General features: G+C 41.5%; 1 protein-coding gene across 1 annotated transcript; it reads right to left on the minus strand.

The window, feature by feature from the left end:
* Nucleotides 1-1,466: 1,466 nt before the first annotated feature.
* LOC311148486 (troponin T, slow skeletal muscle-like) lies at nt 1,467-6,757 on the minus strand (the record flags this gene model as incomplete). Its single annotated transcript, XM_084185462.1, has 13 exons — nt 1,467-1,512; nt 1,665-1,705; nt 1,848-1,938; nt 2,078-2,190; nt 2,406-2,519; nt 2,631-2,708; nt 2,936-3,052; nt 3,221-3,281; nt 3,418-3,439; nt 3,937-3,960; nt 6,038-6,103; nt 6,555-6,571; nt 6,732-6,757. The coding sequence occupies 13 exons, from the start codon at nt 6,755-6,757 to the stop codon at nt 1,467-1,469; spliced, it is 816 nt and encodes a 271-aa protein (XP_084041588.1).
* Nucleotides 6,758-11,755: the final 4,998 nt, after the last annotated feature.

The following is an 11,755-nucleotide window of genomic DNA, read 5'->3' on the forward strand; positions in this document are numbered from 1 at the left end:
GACCGCAGAGTGAAGGAAAAGCAGCCAACAAGTGCTCAGCATATGTGAGAACTCCTTCAAGACTGTTGGAAAAGCATTCCAGGTGCAGCTGGTTGAGAGAATGCCAAGAGTTTGCAAAGCTGTCATCAAGGCAAAGGATGGCTGTTTGAAGAATCTCAAATATAAAATATATTTTGATTTGTTTAAAACTTTTTTGGTTACAGCATGATTCCATATGTGTTATTTCATAGTTATGATGTCTTCACTATTATTCTACAATGTAGAAAATAGTAAAAACTAAGAAAAACCCTTGAATGAGTTGGTTTGTCCAAACTTTTGACTGGTACTGTATGTCAAATGTGTAAGTTGAAAACACTGTGTGTATCATAAAGACATTTTTTCATGTGTAGTGTTCCAAAAACATGTTTTCACATGTGAAATATCACGTGAAGTGTTCCAAAAACACGTTTTCACATGTCAAATCATGTGGTTTTTCTGTAAGGGGACACACAACAAGCACACCCCCGCAGCCACACATGTACAAGCTACACTGACATTGGACCAATCGCTAACGGGGGAACATTGCCTTTAAAAGTCAACACGCTGTAATGCTGAATTTCCGTGATATGGATTGAATAGAGCCCGGAAGATCCACGTTAACATTTTAAGATAATTTCATATTTCATACAGCGTGATTGACATTTAAATGCAATGTTCTCGCGTTAGCGGAAACTGCATTCACGTTAAACATGTTGGTTCAATCGGAAATGACTTTTACATTTCTATTGCAGAATATGTTACGCTTCAGCGATACAGATTGAATGGAGCGTGTGTGTGTGTACGTGTGTGTGTTGATGTACGTGTGTGTGTTTATGTGTTCCTCCACACACGTGAGACAATGTAATTACTGAGCTCTCTGCAAGTAGATCAGGCCTATAACTCCCTTCTGCCTGTCTAGTATGTGTTGATGATTACTAGTGTGTGCTGTAATAATGGTTTCTAGTGTCCGGTAATATGTGTGTTGAATGTGTTTAAACCAATGCGTGTGTCTAATTAGTGGTAATCCTGGTGTACTGTACCTACAGTATCTAGCGCTACAGAGGGTGTTACACATCTCTCCAGCAGAGGGCAGCGTTTCCCTAGTTGAGTAATGTGGGAGTGACGTTGGCCAGCCTAGACACTGATCTAAGGTCGATTTTGAGTCATTATACTTTCTCCCACACTCCCAATAAAGTAATAAAAGTGTATGTGTGACAATTTCCAGAGGAACATCAAGCTAGCAACCTCAGTGAGTGTACACCGTTTTTTATTATCAATACATATTATAATAACTTGTATTTTGCAATGAAACACATGAGGACATGCCAAAGGAGAGGGTGGCCACAATAAGAGAGGAAAGATGGAAGAGGGGAGGGTGGGATCTCCCTCCTTTCTTCTTCCCTCCAAAGTCGTCTTCTCCCTTCTGCCCTATGAGAGCGGGAGTATCTTTACTTCCAACGACCACCGACCTTCCCCTTACCATGGACCTTTTTACTACAGGGGAGAGAGAAAGGGAGAAAGAGAGATAAGTTCAGAAACAACTATTCGTAGATAAATGCACATACCATACAAACACGTTACTGAAAAAGTGGCAAAAAAAGTTCACATAAAGAAACCAAGAAATTGAATAGGGTTACTGTACTTACAATTTCTGGGCACTCGTGATTCTATTCAAGAGAACGATAATCTGCACACAAAAAAATTACACAAGAGATCACATTGCATCAGTGATTTCACAAATACTACACAACAGACGTCTACAGTCGCTTACACACAAGCCTAAACATCTATGGATTCTGCCTTTGGTACATCTGTCCAGGTCTTCCCACCTGATATTTCTGTTTCTTCATGTGATCGATGAAGTCAAACTTATCAGACTCCAGCGTGTAGATCCAGTTCCACATCTCCTGAGCCTGTTTCCTGGGAGACCAAGAGAGAGGGGTAACCATAGCAACACAGTTGGCAGCCAGGTGTGTGGGCTTTGGACATGAATTCTTGAAAACTCTGATGTGGTGGTGGGAGGAAGATTTTGGCCCAGGTGTGATCGGCCAGGACTCACTTCAGGGCGTCCTCTCTCAGGTTGTCGATCTCCAGTGGGGGTCGTCTCTCAGCCAAGGTCTTCCTCTTGATCTCTCTCCCCGTTAGACGCTTCCCCCTCCCACGATGCTCTGCCTGAAATATATGTCAAACACACCTAGAACTTCACAAATTTCAAACCATATAGAATTACATGTTCTAATTCTATTTCTATGTTTAAAACAGTCTGACAGAACATGCCCGCAACTGTAAGTTGAGCAACCAAATAGATATTTATCTTAATGAAATACTGTATAAATCCAAAGAGCTGTTCCTAAAGCTAACAAGCGAATGACAGTGGACATAAATACCTTTTGCAGGAAGCCCCCAAAGTTGGCCCCCATGTTGGAAAGAACCTTCTTCTTCTTGGCCTCGTCATCGTTCTTCTTTTTAGCCTCCTCATCTTCCTTTCTCTGCCGTTCTTCCTGAGCACGAGAGAATGCTAAAGTTAGAAAGGAAAAGTACTAGGGGTACCACAGGTGTGTACCCGGCCCTACCACAATCCTGAGGTACCGCAAGGGTGTGTTTTGACCTACCGCAATCCTGTTCTGCCGGTCCCGTTCCTTCTCCGCTCTAACTCGCTGCACCTCTGCCCTCTCAAACCGACGCTTCTCCTGTGGGGATGAGAGAGGGAAAGGATGAGAGGACAGGACTTTTGACTTTTTCATATCAACTTTTTCTATCATGAGCTTGTCCACTCCTTGACCAGGGTTGTGTTCTGTTGGGACGAAATGTTAAATAAAAAATATTTGAGCATTGTTATTGGACAAGTTCAGATAGTTAAGGTTGTACTTCCTCCATTTCAACACTTTAACATGAAGTAAACAGGAAGTTGACTCACGATTCGGTCCTTCAGCCCAATGAGCTCCTCCTCCTCCTTCTTCCTCTGGTCAAAGTGGACGTCAATCAGACTCTGCAACTCCAGGAGGTCTTTCTCCATCCTCTTCCTGTGGATGTCCTGGGAGAGGGAGAGAGGGAAAGAGAGGAAAGGAGAGGATTGAGATTAAATAGATTCTTATTCAGAGATGTGGTGTAATGTTCTGTAGTGGATTTGGAAATTTAAGGGCAACAGCCAATCAGGACCCAATAGTGGGCCAATTCCTTGATATGAGATGACATCACTCACATCAAAGTCCACCCTATCCCCCTCTGGAATCTTGGGAGGGGCTAGCTGGGGCACCATGGGCCTTAGAGAAAGAGAGAGAGAGGAGAAAGGAGGAGAGAAAATAAGTGAAATTGAGGATGAACAGAGAAATACATGTTTTGACCTATTTGTCACACATGCACACAAAGCAAAATTGCCACATACAAAAGTGAACATACTTGGGTATGGGGAGTTTCTCCTCTGTAGAGAGAGAGAGAGATAAAGAGAGAGAGAAGTATTAACACATGAAAGAACAGAAATATAGCTTTTGTTCTCATTCTGAAGATGTCATTTGAAATCCATAGTCCTGAAGAAAATAGAGGTCACAATTCTCAAAAACAGGACAAAAAGACAAGGCAATACGTTTTGCGTAAATCATAAATTGATGTCAAAAGGGTGTACAAAAAAAGATTTGAGTTACGCCTGCAGATCTGAAGTTAGTATTTGACCTCCAGAGTACAACAGGAGCAATAGCATGCACCATCATCATCATCATCATCATCATCATCAATGAAGTGTCAGTGTGTGTAGCTACAGCAACAGTACAGCTTTGTTGATGAGGCCATGAGTTAAAGAGAGCACATGATTCCTCCTTCATACAGGCATTTCAAATATAGGTTAGATTTAATGTGATTAAAAACCAACAAAATCAATGTGTACCTCAGGTGTGTTAGAATCACTCCCACAATCAATCTCACCTTCCTCCTCCTGAGCTTCCTGCTCTGATGTGCCAAAGGCAGAGAGAGCGAGAGAGAGAGAGAGAGAGAGAGAGAGAGAGAGAGAGCGAGAGAGAGAGAAAAGAGAGAGATATATACAGTAGATATTGAGAGAGAGAGAGAGAGAGAGAGAGAGAGAGAGAGAGATGGGAATGGTGAGAGAGATAGAGATAGGATAAAAGATTGAAGGAGAACATTTAGAAAATAAAAAATGAGGTAAAAACAAGTGCAAATAGGAAAAACAGAGGGAAGGAGGGAGGTGTGCGAAAAGAGAGATATGGAACGATTGAAGAGAGAGTAAGTTTAATGCAGTGGTGCCAACAAGCTTAGGAAAACTCACATTTCCCATCATGCACTGAGGGCCACATCATTGACTACAACTGTGTGACCCCAACAGCTACTAGAGGGAAATGTAGTTTTTTGAGACTTGTAATGTACAAACGTTCATAATTACGTACACACAAGAAGTAATCGCAAATGTTCTACACATGAGGATATGCACTGAGTGTACAAAACATTCGGAACCGCTGCTCTTTCCATGACATAGACTGACCAGGTGAATAAAGGTGAAAGCTATGATCCCTTTTTGATGTAACTTGTAAAATCCACTTCAATCACTGTAGATAAAGGGGAGGATACAGGTTAAAGAAGGATTTTTAAGCCAATTGAGACATGGATTGTGTATGTGTGCCATTCATATGGTGAATGGGCAAGACAAAATATTTAAGTGCCTTTGAATGAGGTATGGTAGCAGGTGCTAGGCGCACAGGTTTGAGTGTGTCAAGAACTCCAACACTGCTGGGTTTTTCACGCTCAACAGTTTCCCGTGTGTATCAAGAATGGTCCATCACCCAAAGGACATCCAGCCAACTTCCCTGTGGAACACATGACACCTTGTAAAGTGCATGCCCCTACGAATAGAGGCTGTTCTGAGGGCAAAAGAGTTGCAACTTAATATTATGAAGGTGTTCCTAATGTTTTGCACACTCCATGTATATTGTACATTGTCTCCACATAAGGAAGTGCAGAGCATAAAAAAGTAAAATACTAAGCAGCAAGCAACAAAAACAAGCAGTTGAACACTGAAAAGTACTGCAGCAATAACAACAACTGTGAAAACCATACCAAAAATAGATTGAGGCTAAATAGAATGGAATAACCCTATATGTAATCCATAGATATAGATCATATAATGATTTTTTATTTTATTGGCGTTTATTTAGTTTATATTTCTTTCTGTAAGCAATTGGTGGTATTTGAATAGATGGTATAATGTGTTCTCACCCTACCTGTGTACTCTTGTTGCTCTGATGGCCAGGACCAGCACAGGGTCAGCCAATGGAAGCGGGACATAAAGCATATTGACAGGTCAGAGTGTATCACCCACTAGTCAGGCATTATGAACAGAATACCTTGCTCATTAAGATACTACGGATGTCATCAGTGTCTCATCTGAGTGACCTCGGCTCTGAAGTCAGTTTGATTGGACAGACAGGTTCTGTCGCTGATGATGATTTGTGAGGTCTGTTCATCTCTAGATTCTGATTGGCTATTTCTAGACAGTGGGCTAATCATCATTTGGCATGACATCCTAGGCAATTCCCATGTAATCAAATCAAAGTTTATTGGTTGCGCGCACAGTTTAGCAGATGTTATAGCTGGTGCAGCAAAATGCTTATGTTACTAGCCTCTAACAATGCAGTAACTTGTCAAACAAGTACACAAATTATTTAAAAAATATACAGATAAACACAACAAGAAATCAAGAAATGTCGGAACGAATCCAATTAAGAACCCAAATAGCACTAATGGACTACCTCTAGCCAAAGTCACATAGAGCAAGTCACATGGTTCTAGTCTAAAGTGGTGTAGTGTTATACACGATATAGGGTGTCATTTGAGACAGCCATAGTTACTTTAAAGTAGTAGAGTGTTGTAGGGGATATAGGGTGTAATTTGGGACACGACCAGTCTAAAGTACTGTTGTGTTGTAGGGGATATAGATTGTCATTTGAAACACAGCCAAAAGTAATGCAGTGTTATTGTACATATAGGGTGTCATTTGAGAGACAACTAGTTTCACCTCCTCCATCCTCCTCCTGCGGTTCTTCTTCTGGCTCCTCTGGCTCCACCTCCTGCTCCTCCTCCTCTGGAGAGAGAGAGAGAGAGAGAGAGAGAGAGAGAGAGCGCGCGCGAGAGAGAGAGAGTAGAGCCAAATGGGGAGAAAGAAAGTCAGAGAGCAGTTCAGAGGACAAGAGAAGGGACATGGGGCAATGACAAAATCAAGGCAATGCGGTAGACATAGGGGAAAAAACTAAGAAAGACAAGTGTGGAGAAGAAAATGACACAAATGAGACGAGGGGATGGAGAGAGACATTAGAATGATAATGAAAGAGATAGAGGATTAAAGGAATGGAGGGAGATGAAAAGAGAGATGGAGAGTGTGTGGCTAATAGATGGCAGAGGCTTGGGGGCTTAAAAACCATGTGTTGAAAGCAATAGGAGCTAATAATAACAGGGTCATAGACTTCCACATGCAAGGCCAGGTGTGGTCCAACATTAATAACAACACTAACGCCTTAGCACAGCAGCCCACTCACCTTCTGCCTGCTCCCCCCTACCAGAGAGAGAGAGAGATAAGGGGGGGGGGGGGGGGCAATAGTGTGTGTGTGAGAGAGAGCGAGAGAGATTCAGTTACCAATTCAGTATTTACATTTAAACCAAGAAAGTGGCCATCACAGCATTACATCGGTGGTGTATACTATTTCCATACTCACTCGTATTCCTCCTCTACATCAGACATGGCTGCATTAAAAGAAGACCGAAATGAGAATCAATATAAATGTCATATATAATCACCAACCTCTTTACAAGACAATACTCTGACTGATTATCTAGCAACTATCACACACTACAACTATAAAAAAATTAAATAGGTGATTTCCGCCCTCTTTTGACAGTCAATTTGATGGCTTAACCATTTCCCCCCTGTGCTCACTTAGGTTTAATTCAGTTCAAAGTCTTGCACAGAATTCACTACATTTTTTGACATTTACATTTTAGTCATTTAGCAGACGCTCTTATCCAGAGCGACTTACAGTTAGTGAATGCATACATTTTTTTGTTTCTGTTTTTTTTCATACTGGCCCCCTGTGGGAAACAAAACCACATCCCTGCCGGCCAAACCCTCCCCTACCTTGGACGACACTGGACCAATTGTGCGCCGCCCATGGGTCTCCCGAACCAGGATCTCTAGTGGCACAGCTAGCACTGCGATGCAGTGCCTTAGACCACTGCGCCACTCGGGACTACATCAAAGCAAAACTTTGTAATTGCAGTCTCACCAAAAGTAAAGCAGATGTTGTAGCATGCTGTAGCCCACCGACAGATCTTACTTAATTGGATGTCCTCCAAACCACCCACTGTATCAGCCTGGTTGAAGGACCTAATGTATTTTATTCATTTAGAAAAAAATTAAATACACTCAGAGGATGTACTGATGACTTTTTCCTGAGATGGCGACCTTTAATTTCATTTTTTAAACAATTACCCTCTGTTGATCAGGAGTAAGAATTTGGGCCAACAGGGGACAGGGGAAGGGAGGGGACAATATGTTGTGATGTGTTTTAATATTATTTTCATATTATTATTATTTTTTTGTGTGTGTTCCTTTTGTTTTTTTTCACTTTGTTGTTTGTTGTGGGGGAGGGCGGGGTGGGGGTCTTGATACAATAAGAAAATGATATATTTGTAGTTATGCCACGAACTGTAAATTGTATGCCTTTATATTTCCAATAAAAATCTATATATAAGAAAATAATGGGTGTTCACACGACATAGAGAAAGACACACACACACACACTCACAAAGGGATTGTGCATGTTGGACCATGGGGGTTTCTGCTATAAATTATCCCATGGTGCTGACATCTTCCTGGCTGACAAGCAGAGAGATTGACAGTGTGAACAGGTGAGAATGTTACGGCCCTAAACACAGAGGGAGATACAGTTTCTATCACTTTCTTCAGTTCCCCTTCTTCATTTCTCTCCTCTATTTTCCCTTCCTATTTGTCATCTTGAACAATAGACCAATAGATGACTTTGGTGTGAAGGAGTAAAGAGTAAACTTGATGGTACACAGCAAATTGGCCAGTGTTAATATTTCTGTGTAAAAGTTTTAGCATTGATTCAGGAACTAAATTCACCCTGTAAGCGTGAAATCAACACTCAGTGGTGTAATCCCCAGCATTGGTTTTTAATAACCAACATTTTTGTTTTACACTGTGGAGAGTTAAACAGTTCCATCAAAACCACGCCTATCATTATTATATTTCCCAGCATGCTATACTGCAGGTAGATTTTTTTAGGATTGTTTTTAATATCTGTGTCTTTGCATTGATTGATTGATTAATCTTAAACTGGACAAATATAAATAACATATATTTTACTAAACTAATCCAATCAGTTAGTAGGATTTATTGCACTCCTTACTGAAATGGTTGTTCTGGTTTAGTCTTTTTATTTTTATTTTATCAAGCTTCCTAACCCTGACAGTCATTACGAATGCAGGTTAATACAAATTCAAACTGTAGGATATCCTAACTCTGGCTGGATTCCAATAGGAATTACACATTACTTTGCCAGCCAGCATAATAGGACTTGCAGGCCTGATGTGGCCTGTAAACCAGGAATTTCCTAACACTGTGTTGGAGTAAAACTAGGCCATCAAAGTAAGGCCTTATAATATATGTAATGTAGTGTCATAAAGTTTAAATTTGTAAAACATTCACCTCGGTACTCATTTGGTGAAAGCCACAGGCCTTTAAATAGAAAGAATTCAACAAGAATTTAACACTAATAGGAGTTAACTCTAGATCAACACTAGTGTTGAATAGAAATAACACAGGATTAATTACCCCATAGTGTTACATTTGAGTAACACTGGCAAATGTGTAAATTTTTTACACTACCAAGTGTTACATTAACACACAAAATGTAACACTATAATCAGAATACATTTTACACTCCGTAGAGTGGCCCCATATGTTATCTGAGGTAGTGTTAAAATGTACTCTAAGTGTTGATTTAATACTGCAAAATGTACTGTGATAGTCGTGGTTGGTTATACTTGGGTTTGTATAATCAAAACCTATAGGTCTAGTCCTCAGCAATACATGCTGTCATTGAATATAATAGCTTTATAAAACTTTACACTTGTGGCCTGGGGTTGGTTCCAGCACATATCGGAGTTAATTAGATTGATTCCTGGTCCTTCTTTCCCCATTCCTTCTTTCTCATCTTCCTCTTGTGTCTATCAACCCCTTTTCATTCTTGTGTTTATCAACCCCTATTCTTTCTTGTGTTTATCAACCCCTATTCATTCTTGTGTCTATCAACCCCTATTCTCTTCCTCGTCTGTCTATTAACCCCTCTTCTCTTTTCCCGGTGAGGTCTCTCCACAATGGTGTCATCCTGAAACAATATATAGCATAGCATTGCCCAGGAAATATTTTTAGTGCACATAGCTGTTGTCGCGCCTCTCCCTCACTTGATTTTGTGCCTGAAACAATGTCGGCCATCCTAAAATGCCATCGGCGCCTCGCGGAGATTAATCCATCCCCCTTTCCAACGGGTGTCACGGCTAATGAGTTACTCAGTGTGTTTACCTCGCCAACAGAAGGGACAATGAGACGCACTGACGGATGGACGAAGGGACACATGGCGGGTGACAACATTGGTGGAGGTCCAGTGCTGATAGAGTTGGTCCTGTCATTACCTTGCTTCCAAAGCTCCACTGTGTCCTGTTTAACTGCTCACGTTAGTTTGTGGTACTACATTGTCATGAGTTGATTGACGTCCTTTCTTTTTTCAATGTATTAGGTTAAGTTTTATGATGTGCTCCTAAAAGCTGGTCCTGGATCTGCTTCCCTCTCCCTAACCATTACCACATTCACTTTAAGACAATTATCAATGCTAAATCAGTTCTCCCTGTTTTTACCGGCCTACATATTAAATCCACCAGTGTTTTAGACATGACTTATGATAGATCTAGGCCTATACCCAGTGGTGGAAAAAGTACCCAATTGTCCTACTTGAGTAAAAGTAAAGATACCTTAATAAAAAATGACTCCTAAGTAAAAATGTTCTCTTGATAAGTGTGTGAATTAGACCATTTTCCTGTCCCGCTAAGCATTCAAAAAATTTTACATGTACTTTTGGGTGTCAGGGAAAATGTATGGAGTAAAAAGTACATAATTTTCTTTAGGAATGTAGCAAAATAAAAGTAGTCAAAATATATAAATAGTAAAGTACAGATACCACAAAAAATGACTTAAGTACTTTACACCACTGCCTATACCCAAGCTTATTCCACTCCAACCAGGAACAGGGTCATGTTCATTAGGCAACAAGGTAAAAAACAGACAAACAGGGAGAGAAAACCTGGAACTGTCCAATAAGAAACATACATTTTGGTTTCCTGTTGCAAAACATTTAAAAACATTTTCCATTGCGTGCCCCAATGACCAACCCAGGAGAAGCTAGAATGGATATAGAAAAAGGGTGTGAGCTCAGCTGAGGGAGGGAGGGTTTAGAATGCCAGCCTAGCAGTAGACCTAACAGGCGAGGCAGCAGAAGCCCACCATTTGGAGCTAAATGGCAGATGGTTGGTAAGTGGTCTGCCAAGACTAACAGCCGGGATTTGAGGGAAGTGTAAAGTTACTCCGGGATATCAGCGGAGGGAGCATTAACGGTGGAATTCTGATGGGTTAATTTTAGTCAAGGACACCTTGAGAGAGGATGGGAGGCAGGGTGGGAGATTAGGGTGAGTCACACCGGCTCATTTTCACTGCTATAGGGGAGAGGACCGTATTAATAGTCCTAGGAGGGAGGGAGAGCGGGGATCACTGCTCCTAGCCATCTGTCTATCTATCTATCTATCTATCAATCTATCTATCTAACCTGGTGGGAACGAGGAGGAGGGAGGAAGAGACAGTTTGCACAGTATGACTGACTAGCTGACTGGACATTAGGGATGGCTACAAGTGCGAGGGTCCTGGCCTTATCCCAGCCGCTGCTATTAAAGTACAATCTATAATCATCCACAGAAGACAATATACTCAAAACACAAACCATCATTCATGACCAGGCCTAATAAAAAACCCACAGACTGACATTGATCAGTACATGCAAGAAATATATGCACCAACTAAAAACACTGACAGGGTATAAGTTTGATCTAACAGGTACAAAAACTGATCCCACAGACAGACAGATAAGATATTCCTAGCAAAACGATACATAGGACGCCAGTTTCCCAGACACAGCTTAAATGGAGTCTTGGACTAAACAAAGAGAGCAGCATCAAGAGGTGAAAGGTCATTCAGAACCTGGATGTACAGGAGGAGAGTTGGAGAAAGACTTACCGAGAGCAAGGTGAGGTTTCAATGGTGTGACAGATACCCAGACAGACAGAGGAGCCCAGGAGAATGACAATTGTAGTGAGAGACAATGGGAGCTTTATACAGGGGAGGGGTGGTGATGGGCAGTGTGTGTAGGTGTAGGGCAGAGGGCCATGGGCGGATTAGGAGAGAACTTTGGGAGAGAAAGACAACCACCTCCTGGGATTAAGAGAACGAGGGAATGACCTCACTGAACAAAAGAGGGGCAGGTGGAGAGAGAGAGGGAGAGACAGAGAGACACACAGAGAGCGAAAGGGGAGAGAGAGAGAAAGGGGAGACAAAAGGGGGATGAGAGGAGCAGACCAGGGCCAGAAATAACAGGCCAGAAATAGGTGGGATGAG

This window comes from Coregonus lavaretus (genome assembly GCF_964263955.1).
Source record: "Coregonus lavaretus genome assembly, chromosome: 2".
Lineage (NCBI taxonomy): Eukaryota > Metazoa > Chordata > Actinopteri > Salmoniformes > Salmonidae > Coregonus > Coregonus lavaretus.